Genomic DNA, 20,624 nt, shown 5'->3' with positions numbered 1-20,624 from the left:
AAGGCCAACAGAACAAACGTCTATTAACAAAGACTGCATCATTTTATAGTTAAATGGCCCTGGCATAAAAACAAATTGGCAGTTTTAATGGGTTTCAATGTTTTTGTCCTTAAAGTCCTGAGTGTAAATATTTTGTGTACAATGTGGAAAGGAAAGAAAAAATTCAAATAAAAATACACACTTGTCCTTAAGGAAACACAAGGGTTAATTTGGTTCTAAACTTTACATGGAAGTGTGATTGATCAATGAGATCCTTTGATTACAGTGTTATTTTTGAAGCATAATTTACAAAACTATATTAATCTAAAAGCAGAATCAGATTTAACTGTGATTTTCTGCTGTAATAAACAGTTTAACTGGTAAGATCCTCAGAGCAGAAGTTGTGCAGTGATTATATAAGTATGGAAAGACAGTCTCTGTGAAGGATGTCCTGAATCTGCACAGACAGTCTTTAGTTACAGGCTCAGAGAATGACACTGTTCCTCTGTCATAGTCCAGCTGAACTCTCACACGCTGAAGCTTCTGCTTAACAGTTAAGACAGTGTTGCGTTGCTCTGGGGATTGTGAGCTGTATTCTCTGTTCCAGTACCACACACACCAGACATTAGAGTTAAAGAAATCCAGTCCCTTCCTTTGGTTTGATGCTGTTGTTATTCCAAGAACCCAGCTTGTATTGTCTCCAACCTCCACATCCCAGCAGTGTGTTCCTGAGTTAAAGCCCTCAGATCCCAGGACACATGGATAACTGTCAAACCTCTCTGGATTATCAGGAAGTGTTTTATCTCCATCACTGAACGACACACTGGTCAGATCAGCAGAGAGTGTGAGACGAGAATCTGCTGTGTTTGGATCCAAAGTCAACGGAGCTGCAAAGAGAATAACATCAGATTACAGGATGAAATATGATGTGTTAGAAATATAAATGTAAAACATTTTTCTTTTGTTGAAAGAGATCATAAGTCATGCTATCATAACAATGGTCTCTCAGTTACTGTCAGAATGGATTGAGGCTTCAGGTTTAATATCAGTATTCAACTAGATGTACCGCATGGCGGTACAAAATATGACCGCCGCTCAGGCCTGCACTGGCTTTCCACAAAAATAAATGACGTGGAGCAATTTGGCTGTATTGCATGTTTATGTATATACTAGGGGTGGAACGGTACACAGAAGTCACGGTTCGGTTCATACCTTGGTTCAGACATTACGGTTCGGTACGAGTTCGGTACAATGGAGGGAAAAGCAAAACAAAAATGCAGAAGGCAATTTCTTGTATTGTGCATGTCTCAGGCTGTACCACATAGTGTCATACAGTCTCTCCCCTGAGCTAGCTGCAACAGCCTGCCCTGAAGTGTGTAAAGTAAGATGTAAACAAAATAAGACAATCAGCTATAAAACTGAAAATAAAGCATCTCTTATCTAAGTGCAGACGCACAAGCGCAAGGGTGCGCATGGCAAAATGTCGTCATTGCAGTGTGGGCAGTCGCGTGCGTTGGGTGCGCAAGGCCACATTTCGTTGGGGCGGTGGCCCCCGGGGACCAAACGAAATTTTTCCGTAAAAGTCTAGTAGACCGGGGGGCGCTATAGAGCATCGTAGGAGGTAGACGTGTTTGCCATCTCCTCCACAGCCAAGTCGATAAAATCGTGATCTAAACGTCTCTAATCTACATTTAAATGGGTTAAAAGCTTAACTTGATAATCATAGCACTACAGCTTAATCTTAAACTTGGTCGATGCCGTCAAAAAAGCAGCCCCAGGGCATTAAACCTTCTCAGACGCAGCCTGATGTTTCTGAAAAAATGGCGACGACTGACCAAACGGCAGGCCTCGCGCTGGAAGAAAAAGACATGTCACGGATGATGGAGAAGATTTCGGAAAAGATCATCAGTGCCTTCGATGAGAGATTCGATAAACTAGAGGCTACTCTTCAAACCATACAGACGGCACAACGAGAGTAAAGTGAGAGAGTCAAGATGGTAAAAGAGCAGGCCAGTGATCATGAAGCTCGTATCGTCTCTCTGGAAGCCTCTCTGGGTAACTTAAGTAAGGAGAACAAGATGCTTAAGTCTAAGCTTAATGATCTCGAGGGCCGATCGCGCCGTAACAATATCAGAATTGTTGGTATCCCAGAAGGTGCTGAAAAGGGAAGACCAACTGAGTTCGTTGCGGAGCTGATCAAGCAACTCTTTGAAGACTTTTCCGATCCTCCAATCATTGACCGTGCTCACCGAGTACCTCAGCCAAAGCCTCCGGAAGGAGCCAAATCGCGTGCAATAATCGCACGAATTCACTATTTTCAGGACAAAGAGCGCATCCTGCGCCTTCGTCAGGGTCGTCAGCTTGAATACCAAGGTCGTAAAGTGCTGTTTTTTCAGGATTACACGGCTGAGGTAATGGAACAACGTCGGAGCTTCAGCGAGGCAATGCAAAGTTTAAGGGAGCTTAATGTGCGTCACACTCTGCGCTTCCCCGCTAAGCTTTGCATCACCTACAATGGAAATACTGAATTGTTTACATCTCCCACGGACGCAAAGCTATACATAGACAAAGAACTGAGGCAAGTCGCTGGGACGGATCATGAATAAATTTTGATGTGTAGTGCTATGGAGTGTGGATAGAGACTGTAAGTGCACAATTCTTTATTTTTTTTAGATAAGTTTTGGTTGTGGAGCAGTTGTATTTATTTATTTTTTTGGTCCTACATTTCTTTCTTTTTACGATAGTTTCACTTAGCTTGGGTGTTTGTATTAGTATAATTGTAATACTTTGTTACAAGTATAGCGTGTTCTAGTCACTAGGGGGAGCCATAATGCTTCGTTTGGGGAAGTCATTTGAGGCATTGGGGTGGGCTGGGATGAAAGTTCGAGGCTCAAGTTTTTTTTTTTTTTTTTTTCTTGTTTTTTTGCTGGTGTTTTTTTTTTTTTTCTTGGAGGGGGATTGTTACTGTTGTTTTACATTTAAATGAAAGGGAACGATACAACGAATAGAGGAAATCTTACTTTAACTTTGACATCTTGGAATGTTAAAGGGCTTGGGCACCCCATTAAAAGAGGCAAAGTGTTTACCCATCTCAAGTCCTTAAAAGCGGACATCTTATTTTTACAGGAAACGCACATAGCCGTGGGACAAGAACATAAGCTTAGGGCAAATTGGATATCACAGGTGTATCAGGCTACTTTCAACAGTAAGGCCAGGGGGGTAGCAATTTTATTTCGCAAAGGTATTTCATTTCAGCTTGATTCAATGACTACTGATACTCATGGCAGATATGTCATGATTTCAGGACAACTTAGTTCTTTGCAAATCACAATGTTAAATATATATGGTCCGAATATTGATGACCCTCAATTTTTTAAAAAGGTTTTTGATTTAATACCATCTGGGTGTAAAAATGTAATTATTGGCGGTGACTTTAATTGCTATTTAGATCCACTTTTAGACCGTTCATCCTCAAAGCCACCTCCCAGTATAACCTCAGTACAGATCCTAAACAGATTAATTGAAGAAAGGAATATGGTAGATATTTGGAGGTTACAACACCCAACAGAACGGGAGTACTCATTTTACTCGCACGTTCATACGTCTTATACTAGAATTGATAGTTTTTTGGTTACTTCTGAACTGGTAAACAGAATAACTAGTACAAAGTACCATAATATGTTGATATCAGACCATAGCCCCATCTCTCTTCAGATTAATAAAGTCTTGCCACGACAAAGTTATCATTGGAGATTTAACCCTTACCTACTTAAAGACCCAGCTTTTGAAAGCTACATTAATGCTAAACTGAATGATTTCTTTATGAATAATGACAATGGCCAAGTCTCTGATTCAATTCTATGGGATACCCTTAAGGCAGTCATAAGGGGCCATATTATTGCTTTTGAAACGGCTAGCAAGAGAAATATCAATAGCAGGCTTTTGAGAATTGAAAATTTACTCACGACTTTAGAACAAGCATATAGAACCTCTGGATTACAAGAAGATTATAATAAAATATTGAATTTGAAATATGAGTATAATTCGATCTTGAGCAAAAGATTTGAGAGTCTCTTAAACTGAAACAAAAGCATTTTGAATTAGGCAATAAGCCAGAAACTTTATTAGCGAGACAGTTAAGGAGTGAGCAAGCAAAGCAAGCAATCCATCAAATTAAGTCAAACACAGCTGAGATTGTAACCAATCCAGAAGAAATTAATGAATCCTTTAGGGATTTTTACTCTGATCTTTATACCTCAAATTGCAACGTCAGTAAGGAAGATTATGATTCTTTTTTTTATAATCTCAACCTTCCCCAGTTAGATCAAACCGCAAAAGAAGATCTAGATCGTGCATTTTCTGAAGCGAACATTTTAGAAGCCATCAAGTCTTTCCCATCGGGTAAAGTGCCAGGTCCAGATGGCTTTGGATGTGAATTTTATAAAACCTTTTCTTTAAAACTAGCCCCTTACTTTTTAAGAATGATCAATGACTCATATGAAAATGGCAAACTCCCCAATTCACTGTATGAGGCCAATATTTGTGTTCTACTAAAGAAAGGAAAAGACGACACAGATCCGGCCAATTATAGACCTATATCGCTACTTAACTTTGATCAGAAGGTGATAACAAAAGTGTTAGCTAACAGACTTGGAAAGCATATCTCAACAATTATACACCCAGATCAAACTGAGTTTATACCAGGTCGTTTCTCTTTTTGCAACGTTTGCCTCCTCCTTAATATTCTTTATAAGGAACGTGGTAAGGAAGCCTCAGGAGCAATCATCTCACTGATGAAACGCCCAAAAGGCGTTTGATCAAATAGAGTGGCCATTCATGCTAAAAGCACTTGAGCGTTTTGGGTCTGGGAGTCGTTTTGTCAAGTGGGTAAAAATTCTATATTTATGTCCTCGTTCATCCATTCTGACAAACTCTAACAAATCTAACTCTTTTGAGTTGCATCGAGTAGTCCGACAAGGAGATCCCCTTTCTCCTCTTCTTTTTGATATTGCGTTGGAACCGCTAGCAGTGGGGATCAGAAGTCACCCACATATTAATGGAATAAAGATTGGAAAGGTTGAAGCTTTGGTTAGTTTATATGCTGATGACCTATTAATATATCTCTCTGATCCAGCCAAATCAGTTCCCTATTTGCCTGATTATATTAATGCGTTTGGTAAAATCTCTGGGTATACTATCAACTGGTCCAAAAGTGAGTTCATGTCACTTGCTAAAAACACTAGTTCCAGCCAGGTTGACTCTTTGCCTTTCAAAACAGTCGAAGACCACTTTACATATTTTGGCATAGTGGTACCAAAGAACCCCAAACAAATATTTAAATTAAACTTTTTGGCTAAGATTGACAAGTTAAAAGATAATATTGAGAGATGGAGGCTCCTTCCGCTTTCTATGATTGGCAAAATTAATGCAATTAAAATGGTCACTTTACCACAGTTCCTCTACCTTTTTCAAAACGTCCCTACTTATATACCTATATCTTTTTTCAAGCTTTTAGATTCAGTTATCATACCGTTTGTTTGGGCTTACAAAACTCCTCGAATAGCAAAAGCGCACTTACAGAAACCCACGCAGTTGGGAGGCCTAGGGCTCCCAGTGTTTAAATATTACTATTGGGCAGCAAATGCCAGGGCTCTATCTTACTGGCAGAAGGGTATCCCTAATGAAACTCTCTCTGCGGCTGATCCTTTATGGCTTAGGATAGAGACATTTTCTTTTACAATATCGTGTCTCCCAGTTTTACTTTTTTCAAAAGTTTCTCCCTCATCAAAACTAATTGGTACTAATTTAATAATTAAAAATTCAATTCATATTTTAAACCAGATAAGGAAACATCTTAAATTACCTGACGTCTCCGTTTTTACACCCTTTGCTAACAATCATATGTTTAAACCCTCTCAGCTAGATAGTGGTTTTGTTGAATGGAAAAGAAAAGGTCTGATGTCTATTGGTGATCTTTATATAGATGGTAAATTTGCTTCTTTTAACCAATTGCAATCTGTATTTAATCTTCCAAGGTCTGACTTCTTTCGATATTTACAAGTAAGACATTATGTTCAAACAATTATTCCACAATTTATTGACAAACCAGAGATTAGTACATTTGAGCAAACTTTTTTGTTTAATTCAAGCTCTAGGCATCTGGTTTCACGATATGTTAACTCTTTCCAACTACCTGTGAACACCAAGCATATCAAAGAAGCCTGGAGTAGGGATTTTGATGAGGAAGTATCGGATGATACCTGGAATGACAGCCTTAGTAGGATCCATGATTGCTCAATAAATGTAAGACACAGATTGATTCAGTTTAAAGTAATCCATAGACTGCATTATTCTAAAACGAGACTGAGTAGAATCTACAATTCCATTTCTCCAGTGTGCGACAGATGTAAAACAGAGGAGGGCTCATTGTCTCACATGTTTTGGTTTTGTCACAAACTGCTTAATTTTTGGACTGCTATATTTGATTTTTTTTTTTAAAGTTTTTCAAAAGGAGGTTAAACCAGACCATGGTCTCGCAATTCTTGGATCCTCTGAGACATTGAATACTCATCCAAAATCTCAGCAACAACCTTTATTGTTGGGCATGACTCTTGCAAAAAAAATAATACTTGTAAACTGGAAATCTTCAGACTCTCCATCATTTAAAGCTTGGCTAAGCGAATTGTTTCACGTCATACAACTAGAGAGGATACGTTCCCTGGAGTCCAAATCTCATCGCCATTTTCAAACTGTATGGCAGCCCTTCATGAATTTCCTCAAGTCTGAATAGTGTATAATTATTGTTCTCACGGTAATGATACATCTATGAGTAAGTCACCTTGGTTTTGTTTATCTAACCCCCTTATTTATTTATTTATCTTTTTATTTTATTTTTTTATTATTGTTGTATTGTTTGTTTTTCTGGTATTTTTTAATTTGTATAACATGTAAAAAATTGTAAATAAAATATAAAAAAAAAAAATAAGTCTAGTAGACCAACATACCATAAAAAATTCTTCATCCTCGGTGCCACGGTTCAGGTAGTTATTTAGGAAAAACTGCATTTTTTGGGTTTGGGGGGGCCCAGCGCGGGGGGGGAGTGGCCCCCGGGGACCAAACGAAATTTTTCCAAAAAAGTCTAGTGGGGCTACATGCCCACCAAATTTCATGTTCCCCGGTGTTTCGGTGTCCCTGGTATCGTTGACGAAAAAATTCAGTAGATGACGGAAAAAAAACCCAAAAAAACCTTTGACAATCCCTATATGACCGCTTTCGCTAGCGTAGCTAGCGGCGGTCATAATAATCACTTGAAATGTCTAAGTGAATCTGAACTGTATTTCAGAAAATCATCAGATCATACAGCGAACTCATAATGAAAAGTCTATTCCTTATTGTTTATGTTTATGTATTAGGATACAATAGTGTTTATTATGACCGCCGCTAGCTATGCTAGCGAAAGCGGTCATATTATAAGGATTGTCAAAGTTTTTTTTTGTTTTTTTTTTCGTCATCTACTGAATTTTTTCGTCAACGATACCGGGGAACATGAAATTTGGTGGGCATGTAGCCCCACTAGACTTTTATGGAAAAATTTAGTTTGGTCCCCGGGGGCCACTCCCCCCCCCCGCCCCCCCCCCCCCCCCCGCGCTGGGCCCCCCCAAACCCAAAAAATGCAGTTTTTCCTAAATAACTACCTGAACCGTGGCACCGAGGATGAAGAAATTTTTATGGTATGTTGGTCTACTAGACTTTTACGGAAAAATTTCGTTTGGTCCCCGGGGACCACTCCCCCCCGCGCTGGCCCCCCCCCCCCCCGTGAATTTTTCATCAACGATACCAGGGACACCGAAACACCGGGGAACATGAAATTTGGTGGGCATGTAGCCCCACTAGACTTTTACGGAAAAATTTCGTTTGGTCCCCGGGGGCCACTCCCCCCCCCGCGCTGGGCCCCCCCAAACCCAAAAAATTCAGTTTTTCCTAAATAACTACCTGAACCGTGGCACCGAGGATAAAGAATTTTTTTATGGTATGTTGGTCTACTGGACTTTTACAGAAAAATTTCGTTTGGTCCCCGGGGGCCACTCCCCCCCCCCCGCGCTGGGCCCCCCGTGAATTTTTCGTCAACGATACCAGGGACACATGATTAACATGACATCCTGGGTCAGGATGATACTGTCACACACACACATGCAGGAATACAAACAAACGAAAGCATGCACAGACACTGACATCCACACGCACAGACACACACCCATACAAATCCACATGCACAGACACACACACACACACGCGCGCACACATACACGCACAGACACACACACACACAGACACACACATACACAAACACACACACAGACAGACATGCACATACTACTACTTTTTTTAGGTTTATACTAGGGGTGGAACGGTACATGTATTCGTATCGGCCCGAATCGGTACGGGCGTCACGGTTCGGTGCATGAATTTACACTGAGAATACACGGTATAAAAATAAATAAAACTCGCGTGCAAATTAATTAATGTAATGCGGAACTACTGTTAGATACGCGGGTTCTTAAGGGACACCTAATCTGTAGCCCTACCTTAAGCTAGGTTTGTTTATACTTTCGCCCGCCTCGGCAGCGCGAGCTTCCGCTGACCGCGCGCGCGCCTCCCAAAATGGACAAGGCGATTTATACTTAGCGCTCGCCGGTGTAGGCTACTATTCTTTGGAACGACAGGGTGCGACTCGGTGTAATTGTCCTCTAAACCATCAGGAATCAGCGGTGAGAAGTAAGGTACACTCGTGAATGTTTATTTTAGTACAACAACACTTTAGTACACCAAACCCACACTATAAAAGAATCGTGTAAAGCAACCAGATTATTCCTTGTGACATTAGAAAAAAAATGGATATGAGAACGTAACCTACAACTAAATTAACGTTATCTTACATAATTTCTAAACATTTTTATTTAGTTTTGTGAACCTTTTTATAAAACATGGCCATTTATTTTTATTTAAAGGGCTTATGCCTGCTATTGTAGGCTCATTTTGTTAATGTAAGTGTTGTGGAGTAAAGGTGTTGCACAATGTATTTTATATTGCATGATCACATTTCATTGCTGTTTTCTTTTGTGTGAATTGCTGTGTTTTCTTTTGTTGATTGCTGTGTTTTTGCAGGCAGTATTCCTATAGCCACACCTCTATTTGTGATAATTCAATGAACTAATCAGTAATGGACTTTGGGGTGGAGCAGTGAATATGTTCCCCTATAAAAACGTAACTGTGACTGAGACTGATGGTGGCAGTATCGCGCATCCGTTACTGAAGTCAACAGCGAGAGCGAGAGCGAGAGAAGGAGAAACCACGTTGTGCTTGCATCAGAGAGTGAGTGTTTCCCTTGCATTGGGATGGCTTATGGCTTTTCGAGATTGCAGCACATTGTAGACGAGTAATCACAAAGTCGGTGGTTCGCGGAGCACTGTCGGAGTAGCAGCGCGTGAGACGGGTTGATGACCATATGCGAGAGACTACCGCGAGTACGGAGGAGACGAGTGGATGATTGACGTGGTTCTTCTGCCGTGAATACATTGGACTGGATAGCAGGCTTGCTGTCCAGTCATGCTGTGAGTATATTCTGACTTCTACTGGCGGGGTGTCTATTAAATCCAGATTATTGCCTCCTAACGGATGAGAACGAGCCTACGTTGCATAATTTTACCGGAGTGACTTTTGAATCGGCCGATATTTTAAGGAAGTTCTATTTTTAATAAACTCCTAAATTGTTTATACATGAAGTAATGTGATTTGGGCGTCGTATGCTGGCAGTTCTTCCTCTTCTGTGTTCCAGCATCGGGCTGATACTGGCCTCTATGAGGGACTGAGCGTGAATGGACGTCGGCTGTAACATAGATGTCTAGCAAAGACTGAGTTGAACTTTGACGGTCGCCTGGATTGGAGATCTGGACTCGGACTTGCTGCCTGTTCTTTCATCTTGATTCATCTTTCTTATAGACAATTTTATTGTAATGAAATAGTTTTTCCACTGCTATCTTTGGGTGTTGTTTTCCACTGTTCCCTTCTCCGTTAAAGAACCTGGTTTTAATATTGAGTTCCTGGGGTCTCAGTTTCAACTCTAGGTGGCGTAGTCGGCTACAACGTTTAAATATATATTTTAGAGTCTTTTGGCCACTGACATAAGCAACTAATTTAGACGCAAGAACTGGGTGCCGGTGCTGTGAGATGTACATGCTCGGCCAGATTCGGCTCGAAGTCGTGCGTCTTCGGATGCGGAGCCGTGCGCGCTAAAAAGCCGTGCACTGCCCACCGCCACACGAAATGTGGCCTTGCGCACCCAACGCACGCGACTGCCCACACTGCAATGACGACATTTTGCCATGCGCACCCTTGCGCTCGTGCGTCTGCACATAAATAAGAGATGCTTTATTTTCAGTTTTATAGCTGATTGTCTTATTTTGTTTACATTTTACTTTACACACTTCAGGGCAGGCTGTTGCAGCTAGCTCAGAGGAGAGACTGTATGACACTATGTGGTACAGCCTGAGACATGCACAATACAAGAAATTGCCTTCTGCATTTTTGTTTTGCTTTTCCCTCCATTGTACCGAACTCGTACCGAACCGTAATGTCTGAACCAAGGTATGAACCGAACCGTGACTTCTGTGTACCGTTCCACCCCTAGTATATACATAAACATGCAATACAGCCAAATTGCTCCACGTCATTTATTTTTGTGGAAAGCCAGTGCAGGCCTGAGCGGCGGTCATATTTTGTACCGCCATGCGGTACATCTAGTTAAATATATTTCTATCAAATGTTGATGTTGTGTGTGTTTATATGTGAACTATCTTCTGCACTGGTGTCAAATCTGCTGAGACTCACTGTGTTGGACAGTTTCCAGCATCTTCTTCCAGACTCTGAACGGCAGGTTACCCAGATAACGCGACACATGAATCAAAGCTCCAGAACTCATCCGTGGATCCGGCTGTGAGATCTGGACTCTGAGGAACATTCAGGAGTCAGAACTGCAGTGAATTTGAGTTCAGATCCACTGAGAGAAGAGATACGAGCAGCTCACTTACCTTTCCATTGAGGCCTTAAAGTTCTGGAAAATATAGAGTTTGAAAACATTTTAATATCTTATCAAACACTCTCAGTGTCAATGAGTCTCTCTATACAAGTTGTTTTATGCACAAAGAATGAAGCCAGATTGATTTGTCACCTTTAGAAACGAGACGTCATTGTCTTTCATCATCTCCTCCATGTCTCTGATTGTGTGTGAAAGAGCTGAGATGTGTGTGTTCATCTCCTCCAGCTTCTCCTTCATCCTCTGCTTCTTCTGCTCCTCTTCCTCTCTCAGTGCAGTGATTGTAGCTTCTTCTTCGTCTCTGAGAAACTGATGAAGCTTCTCAAACTCTTCTTTAATCTGACGCTCTGTGTGCTCAGCTTGAGACTGAAATCAAATCACATTCACTTCAATCATCTCAATCAACACAAATCTCGAATACCCGACATATAACGGATCCAGAAGCAGAAGCTGCTCGTCATTTACAGAAATAATCAACTGGAATCCATTATATTAAATATATCAGTTTATAACGGTATAAAGTGATCCTCCAGCTGTAATGAAAATGACTCTTGATTCTGTTTCCTCACATTGATGTGTTGAGCTGTTTTCTCAAACTCTCCTTTCTTCTCTTCATTGTGTTGAAGTTTCTGTTGTAAGGACTTCAGTGCTGTATTGAGCTCCTCCTAGAATTGAACAAAAATACATTAAACACCAGATTACAGTGAAGAGAAGAAAATACAGTGATATGATCATACAATTCTGTGCAAAAGCATTAACCCCCACCCTGATTTCTTCTGTTTTTGTGTAAATCTCATACTAAATTGATTCAGAAATTAAAACTTACCATAAAACAAAGGCAACCTGAGTGAACACAAAGTACAGTTTGTAAATGACAATGTTATTTACTAGTGATGTGACGTTCGGCACCGTGGCTTCGAAGCTTGTATCAAAAAAGCAAAAATTCACACATTGAAGCAGTGTATCGGAGCTTGATTCATTTTGCCATAACCACATGATCTGTGACGTCCGAAGCTTCGTTTCCACACAAAGTCACGTGACTGCTTCGTATTCAGATTCAAAAATACCGCGAACCCGGGGGTCCTAAGATGGCGGCGCTGTGAACGAACGCGTGAAGTTTGCCTCCCGAATACATAAAACTTTTCTCTAGATTGCACCAAACCCTTTGAAGCCTCCTTGCTATCCAAAGCCGCCGAAAGCCTAATCTTTCATTCCTGGACGACAAAATGAGCAAATCCCACGGTGGTCGCAGTAAAAACCAGCCTCAACTTACTCAGCACTTCAACTCGCCGACGCCGAGCAAGGAAGCTAGCGGGGCCGCTTCTACAACAGCAGGTAGCACAGGGCAGCTAACCCTCGAAATGCTAGTCGGAGAATTAGAGAAACTACGTAAAAGTGTAACCGGTGAACTCACCAACTCTCTGCACACAGCGCTGGCTCCAATCAATGCCTCACTTCAGTCTATAACTGACGCGGTAGCGGCCCACGCCAACACCATTTCTGAAATGGAAACTGCTCTCACTGCCCATTCAGACGGACTATCCACTCTGGACAACAAAGTATCTTCACTGAAATCGAAGTTGGAGTCCACGATGCAGGCGAATGAAGCATTACAATTGGCAGTCGAAGACTTAATTTCCCGCTCCAAACGCAAGAATCTCCGCATTATCGGTATTCCTGAAGGAGCGGAGGGGAGTGACGCTCGACTGTTTATGTCCAAGCTGCTCAAAGAGTTAACCGGCGACACACAACAGGACCTGGAGCTGGAACGCACACACCGTGGCCTGACCCCGAGACCATCAGAAGGCTGCCGTCCCTTTATCATCCGTTTTCACAAGTATATTCATAAAGAGCGCGTGCTTATGTGGGCCAAGAAGAACAGGGACATCTCGTTCCGTGGCCAGTCTATCAGGATCTTTGAGGACTTTAGCGCCACGCTCGCCAAGAAACGGGCCAAGTTCAACAAAGTGAAATCTCTGCTCTACATTGACGGCATACGCTTCGGTATGGTCTACCCGGCTCGGCTGCGGGTCACTATCAACGGACAGACTGGAGGACGCAGAACTTTTCTACCAGAACTTTAAGAGTAAGTGACATAATATGGACCTTGCAGACGGACAGCCCGGTTCACTGCATGGTGCAAGGACCATTGGAAAATAACTATGGTGGCTTAGAATGTTTACTTTGTGTCAGAGGAACAGTAATTTAAAAGGTGTTTTAATTATTTTATTTTATTTTACTATTATTATCATCATTTTTTTTCTCTCTTCTTTTATTCCTCCCTTTTCTTTTACTGGTGCACATATGTTACATGTTTAAGGGAAGCACCCTCTGCCTAGGAATCCGCTGAGATGTTACCTCCTGCGTACTCTCCTGCGTGGTGGGATGGGTTAAGGATATTTATGTTCCAAAGGTTTCCTTTTTTTTTTTTTTTTTTTTTGTCTTACGCAGTTGAAGCTAGTTCAGGCTTCTGTTGTAGTTCAATCTCACGGGGCAGCGTTGATATCGATTTACCTACTCATGTACTTGATTATTTTATTATTTTTATGGATATTTACAGCAATCTTTGCTTGGTTCTATGCAACAAAGTCGGTTGATACATTTTTTTTTTTTTTTTACCTGTCATCCCGAGTGTTTCCATACAGTCTTATCATAGATGGCGACCTCAGATCAAGTGGTGGGACTTGGATCCATTAGGTTTACAAGCTGGAATGTAAGGGGGCTAGGTGGTCCTATAAAGAGGGCAAGAGTATTTTCACACCTAAAGAGCTTAAAGTCTGAAGTAATATTTCTCCAAGAAACTCACCTACGTATTAGTGACCACACCAGACTGCGGAAGCCCTGGGTTGGCCAAATTTTTAACTCAGGTTTTAACAGCCGTTCAAGAGGCACTGCTATACTTCTACACAAACGCTTACAGTTCTCCCCTGAGCAAATTATCTCCGACCCTAATGGCCGTTATATTATAATCGTGGGAATGCTGCTCAACACACCTGTTATCCTGGCCTCTGTCTATGCTCCAAATTGGGACTGTCCAAGCTTTATGACAACTCTGTTCTCACAACTACCAAGCCTAGATTCACACCATTTAATTTTCGGAGGAGACCTTAATTTAATAATTGACCCCACACTTGACAGATCCAATTCAAAGAACTTATCCCTGTCCAATATGGCAAAAGCCTTGATTTCTCTCACGGATCAGATCGGCTGTGTAGACGCCTGGCAAATTTGTAACAGAGAAAATATCTTTTTTTATTCAAACCAACAAATCCGAGTCCACCACCCCCTCCCTCTTGTGGGAAACTTTAAAAGCTGTATTACGAGGTGAGATAATCTCTTATAATGCCAGAATTAATAAGCAGAGAAAACTACGACAGAGCGAGTTGCTTGAGGCAATTCAACGTATTGACAGACTGCACGCGATGACTCCCAATGGCAACCTTAGAACTGAAAGGCTCAAGCTTCAAACAGAATTTGATATACTTTCTACATATAAGGCAGAGTCCCTTTTAAGACGCACAAAGAGTACATATTATGAGCATGGAGACAGAATCAGCAAATTATTAGCCATGCAACTGAAACACCAAGCCTCTTCTCGATCCATTATTCAAATTCGTAAAACCCCTTCCACCTTGGTCTCAGATGAAAAGGAAATTAACGAAATATTTACTCAGTTTTATACTACTCTTTACAAATCAGAAGCTCCATCTGACACAACCTTCATGTACAACTTTTTAGATAACTTAGTTTTCCCTGGATTAGACAATACCACTACAAACCGCCTTGATGCCCCACTCTCTCTAGATGAACTTTTGGTTTACCTAAAATCAATGCAGAACGGCAAGGCACCGGGACCTGACGGCTTCCCTGTTGAATTCTTAAAGAAATTCTCTGATCAACTTGCCCCCTTGATGTTAGATATGTTCAATGACTCTTTGGAGAAGGGAGCACTCCCCCCATCTTCAACCCAGGCCTCAATTTCATTACTTCCCAAGCCCAATAAAAATTTAGAAGAGTGCAACAGCTGGAGACCAATCAGTCTGCTCAATTTCGATGTGAAATTATTGCTAAGATTCTCGCCAACCGTTTAGATCCTTGCCTCTCTAAGATTATTTCTGATGATCAGACTGGCTTCATAAGAGGTAGGCAACTCCCTTCAAATATTCGTAGGCTACTTAACATAACACTCTCTGAGCCAAACAAAACAGCAGCAGAAATGGTCATTTCAATGGACGCAGAGAAGGCCTTTGACCGGGTAGAGTGGGAGTATTTATTCACAGTCCTCGGTAGATTTGGTCTCGGTCAAAAATTCATTTCATGGATTCGGTTGTTATACAATAATCCCACAGCATGCGTAATTACCAACTCTACCCGGTCCAAACCATTTCCGTTAACACGGGGCTGCAGGCAGGGATGTCCCTTATCACCATTGTTATTTGCTCTCGCCATCGAGCCCTTGCCCTTAAAAGCTGTTCGTCTTTCACTGGGATCACCAGAAATGGAATGGAGCATAGGGTCTCACTTTATGCAGATTATTTGTTGCTATACATTTCACATCCAACCATCTGCATTAGTGGGATCTTAGAACTTTTGCACACATTCGGATCCTTTTCGGGCTACAAGTTGAACATCGGTAAGAGTGAATGTTTCCCTCTTAATGAAGCTGCAAAAAGAATCCCGACCCAAGCGTTACCGTTTCGTTTGAACCACCTCCTGTTTTCGTTATTTAGGTATTAACATCTCAAATAATTTGTCATCTATTTATAAAGATAACATTTCAAAGTTGGTTAATCAAATCAAGTCCGACCTCAAGCGCTGGCATGCCCCCCCCTTGTCCCTTTTAGGAAGAGTGAACACAATAAAAATTAATGTACTCCCAAGATTCTTATTTCTCTTTCAGTGTCTACCACTGTACCTTCCAAAGACTTTTTTCAAAGATCTTAACCAGCATTTTTCATCTTTTATTTGGGCAGGAAAGAACCCCAGGGCTAATTTAGCTACTCTACAAAGACCAAGGAGGGAAGGAGGTCTTAGACTCCCAAACTTATTGGCTTATTATTGGTCAGCCAATATCCAAAAAATGTACACATGGTACAACTTCCCTAATACCAGTTGGTGTCAGATGGAAGCACGGTCTTGTAACTCTGTCTCATTAGGTACTCTGACTTGTGCTCCTTTGAATTCTTACCCTTCAAACTACACATCTAATCCAGTTGTTCTATCCACTGTGAAAATTTGGAGGCAGTTCAGGCGTGATTTTAAAATCTATTCTACCTCCCTGCTGATACCTATATGTGACAACCACCTATTCTTTCCCTTATCAGTTGACTCAGCTTTTGCCCTGTGGAGGGATAAGGGCATATTCTGCTTTAAACAACTTTTCATTGATAAGACCTTTGCTTCTTTTAATAGTCTGAAAACTACATTTGACTTACCCCAATCTCATTTATTTAGATATTTCCAGGCTCGTAATTTCGCACTCCACAATTTACCCAACTTTCCCTATTTACCACCTGATTCCTTTACTGAGATTATTTTGTCCTTTCCTACAGACCATAAATTTATTTCAGCAGCTATGAGATTAATTACATCTTCCTCATCCTCCTTAGCGGTCAGAAGTACCTGGGAAAAAGAGCTGGGTTCCTCCTTCGAAACTGAATGGTGGAACGAGATCTTAGAAAGGGTCAACACCACTTCCCCTTGCGCTAGCCTAACATTAATACAATTTAAGGTCGTCCACAGATTACACCTTTCTAAAGTTAAGCTTAAAAAGATGTTCAATACAAGCGACATTTGCGACAGGTGCTGTTTTTTTTTTTCCTGACAAAAATGTTGGATTTATTTTGGTCAACTTTTTATGACACATTGTCAAAAGCTCTTAATCGACCTCTGACTCCCAGTCCAGCTATTTCTATTTTCGGTGTCCCTGCAGACCGTAGTTGCTTCTCTCGTGGAGAATTGGACATTATTGCTTTTGCCTCCCTCGTGGCCCGCAGACGCATTTTACTCCATTGGAAAGACCCAAAACCTCCTACATCTAATTCCTGGCTAAAAGACCTATTGTCTTTCCTTCACCTAGAGTAAATTAAAACAGCTTGAGAAAACGCTCAGACCTATTCACCAAACACTGCGCCCCTTCCTTTCCTATGTTAACTCCGCTCAGTCTTTGGATGACTAACCAGCTGATTGCACGGAGCAGACTAGAGCTTTTGTTATCTTGACCAGGAATATTATTTATTTCACTGTGTAGCTTGTTTTTTTTTTAGTATCTGTTTATTTTTTATTTTTGTCTTGTTTAAATTCGACTGCGGTTTTACCTGCAAGTATGCTTATTTCTATCCCTGTTAGTACTTTTTCGCTTTATGTATATCATTTAAAATGCCCCGTGCTGTCTTGTTGTTTCGTTCATTTGTTCAATCATATGCTTTGTTTATTGGAAAAAAAAAAAAAAAAAAAAAAACACATGCTTGTACAAATTCCCAATGGAGACATGTAATGTGACTTGTCGGCAATAAAAAATAAAGTAGCAGATAAACTTGAGCAGGTTTCGAGTGTCATGCCCTTCGGTAGTAGTAAATAAAAAAGAAATAGACTTAGCCCTCACACTGTTAAACAAGTTTCTTTAAATTTATTAAATTACCCACAAAATAAAATGTCAGCTCCCCAGTTCACAAGCACTTCACCATTCCACACAATTTTCTTTTATTTTGACTATATATGAGCCTTGCCTATGCACTCGTAGGATTAGGACTGAGGCTAAAGTTTATGTGAATAAGGCTGCATCTGTAGATCAAAGCAGATTCATAAGAATTGTTTCTGTACAAGTGAATTTTTTTTTTCATAAATTAATTCATACAGTTGTTTGTTCATACATTGTATAAGAACTACATCAACACTAACATGAATTATGAGGATTAATTGTATTGCTTTGTGGTTTACAGAGCACAAAGTGATTTATATAAAAAAAAAAAAAAAAAAGGTCTTCTGGGACAGAAAAGCAGCTTTTCCACCTTTTGACCACAAGATGTCGTTAGTGTGCAACGTGTTGAAAAGCTTTGAGTAATGAACTATTTTACAATACAGTCGAAGGGGAAAGCCCCGGTGCTTCACAAAGCTTCATTTCACCATCACTATTATTTACCGAAGCAATAAAGTTATCCAATACTAACTGGACCTGCGTGGTAATGTATTTGGCCCCATAGTTACTAGGGGTGTAACGATACGCGTATTCGTATCGAACCGTTCGGTACGAGGCTTTCGGTTCGGTTTTCGGTACGCACTACGTACCGAACGGTTCGTTGGACCATTTTTTCTGCCGACAAAAATAGTTATTTCAAATGAAGGCGCGTCGCGGGTGGCAAGCGCGCTCATAGAGGCTGGCACGACCAAAACATCAACTGGCAAATGCAATGTAAGGAACGAAACTGAGCTACTCTTATTGTGTTTGTGTGGACCGTTTATCAGTTTTGACCTGTGAAGCGGGACTCGCGAGCCCTATGCGCGAGCCTGATCAAGCAACACCACACAGCGCTAAGAGATCCAGACCAGTAAATAAAGCATTTGAATTTCAAATGCTTTTTGAATTCGGCACTGAAGTAATAACATCGCTGCGACAGCTAGTGCGAAACATGCACATTTCTCTGTTATTAACGGATCAAACAGCGCTGACGTGGAAACCAGGAAGAAACATCGTGCCATGAATGAACTGGCCGGTGTCAGATCAGCAACATTCACCGTGGATTTACTGTAGTAACACTAACTGCAAGGTATGGAAGTTTGTCAGGAATAGTGGGCTATAATGCTTTCAAGTAACATTACGTCGGTTTTATTTTGACATTATGAATACAATTGCTGCCCTCAAATGTTAATCTGAACTAAAATAAACCTTTGTTTATAACTAGGCTACTACTACAATATTACATTTCATTTTGTCCAAGGAGCTGTTTTGCTTTATATGCTCATAAGAAGAGTCAAGTATAGCTCCAGAATTGCTCAGTAAAAAAAAAGCAACAAAAGAAATACATAAAAAAATCATACTTTATGATGTTAGTTTCATTAAATAAAATAATAATAAAAAAAATTAATTCAAGGAAATTTCTCTGGCATTTATTTATTGTTGCTGTATGGAAAACGTACCGAACCGAACCGTACCGAACCGTGACACAAGTGTATCGTATCGAACCGAACCGTGAATTTTGTGAACCGTTACACCCCTAATAGTTACTAATTCCTCAAATCTCTGAAACTGTATTTATAATGTTGTTCAGCTGGACTAAACACAGCCAGTCCTGATCACTGCAGTCCTGTTCAATCAAATAAACACTTAAATAGGACTTTTTCAACAGCATGAAGTTGGTTAAAAGGTCTTAAACAGTAACACACTATTGACAAAGGTGAAAGAAACTCCAGGAATAATGATGAAGAAGGTGATTGAAACACATCCATCTGTGATGGATTACAAAGCTATTTCAAAGGCTCTTGGACTCAAAGAACCACAGCGAGAGCCATTATATCCAAATGGAGAAAACTCGGCACAGTAAAACCTTCCCAGAAGTGGCTCAAAGTCACCAAAGGGCCAAGAACAACATCGTAGGAACTAAATTAAACTAAAGTTGTCCGCTCAATTTACAAAATAATGATATCTATGAAAAAGGCTCCACTATTTAGTGTGAGACACAAAAACATTAGAAATCAGGATGGGCGAATACTTTTACAGCACAGTAAATGTCATATAAAGTTGAGTAAAATGACATTGAAATAGTAATGCATGAATGTGATGATATCTATGTTTATGACTAATTATTGTTCTTTACATGTGAATCAAGAAACATTTGTCTTACCTTGTAAGATGAAAGCACTTCACTGATGGGTCTGAATGTGTGATTGGTGTGTTTCTCTGAGTCTCTGCACACTAAACACACAGGCTGTTTGTCCTCCAGACAGAAGAGTTTGAGTTTCTCACTGTGTAAACTGCAGATCTCCTCAGATCCTGATGAACGTTTCTCGTTTCTCTCCTTCAGGAACGACTCACACAAGTTTTTTAATGTGAGATTAACTGGAGGATATTCTCTTGAGGATCTTCTCCTGCAGACAGGACACTCCTGAGTTTCCTTAGTTTTCCAGAACTGTTGTAGACACTCTTTACAAATACTGTGACTACAGGACAGAAAAACAGGAACCTTGAAGATTTCACAGCAAACAGGACAAATATAATCATCTTCAGATGCTGAAGCCATTTTCACTGTTTGAGTCTCACAAACTAAACTTTACTTTCACTTTCTGAACGACAGTTTTCAACAAATGAATCACAATGAGAATCAAAGATCTGCTGTCTGTTCAGAAATGAACATCACAAAAATCCTTCTGTAAAGTTTTTCTCTTTGTTCTCCATTGATTGCTTATTCTTTATTGCTTTTGTTGAGACAAAGTCGGTGTGACAGAAAGGAGAAATAACAAGTCAGTCTCTTCTTGGTTAGTGTTGTAAGAGGGAGGAGTTTATGATCAACTTTGGGTTTACAAAGAGGAACGTCAGGATTTCTTCAGGTAAAATGTA

At 40.6% G+C, this 20,624-nt stretch overlaps 1 protein-coding gene across 1 annotated transcript; it reads right to left on the bottom strand.

Annotated features, from left to right (window-relative positions):
- Window positions 1–321: 321 nt before the first annotated feature.
- Window positions 322–20,307, bottom strand: LOC307170859 (zinc-binding protein A33-like; the record flags this gene model as incomplete). The annotated part of the gene is made up of 6 exons (XM_079892172.1): window positions 322–866; window positions 10,867–10,985; window positions 11,067–11,089; window positions 11,207–11,437; window positions 11,641–11,736; window positions 19,912–20,307. 6 exons carry the CDS (start codon window positions 20,305–20,307, stop codon window positions 322–324), a joined length of 1,410 nt encoding a protein of 469 aa, XP_079748298.1.
- Window positions 20,308–20,624: the final 317 nt, after the last annotated feature.

This window comes from Squalius cephalus (genome assembly GCF_949319135.1).
Source record: "Squalius cephalus genome assembly, chromosome: 14".
In the NCBI taxonomy this organism is placed as follows: domain Eukaryota; kingdom Metazoa; phylum Chordata; class Actinopteri; order Cypriniformes; family Leuciscidae; genus Squalius; species Squalius cephalus.
The sequence above is the reverse complement of the archived record's forward strand: the minus strand, read 5'-3'. Positions and strand labels throughout refer to the sequence as shown.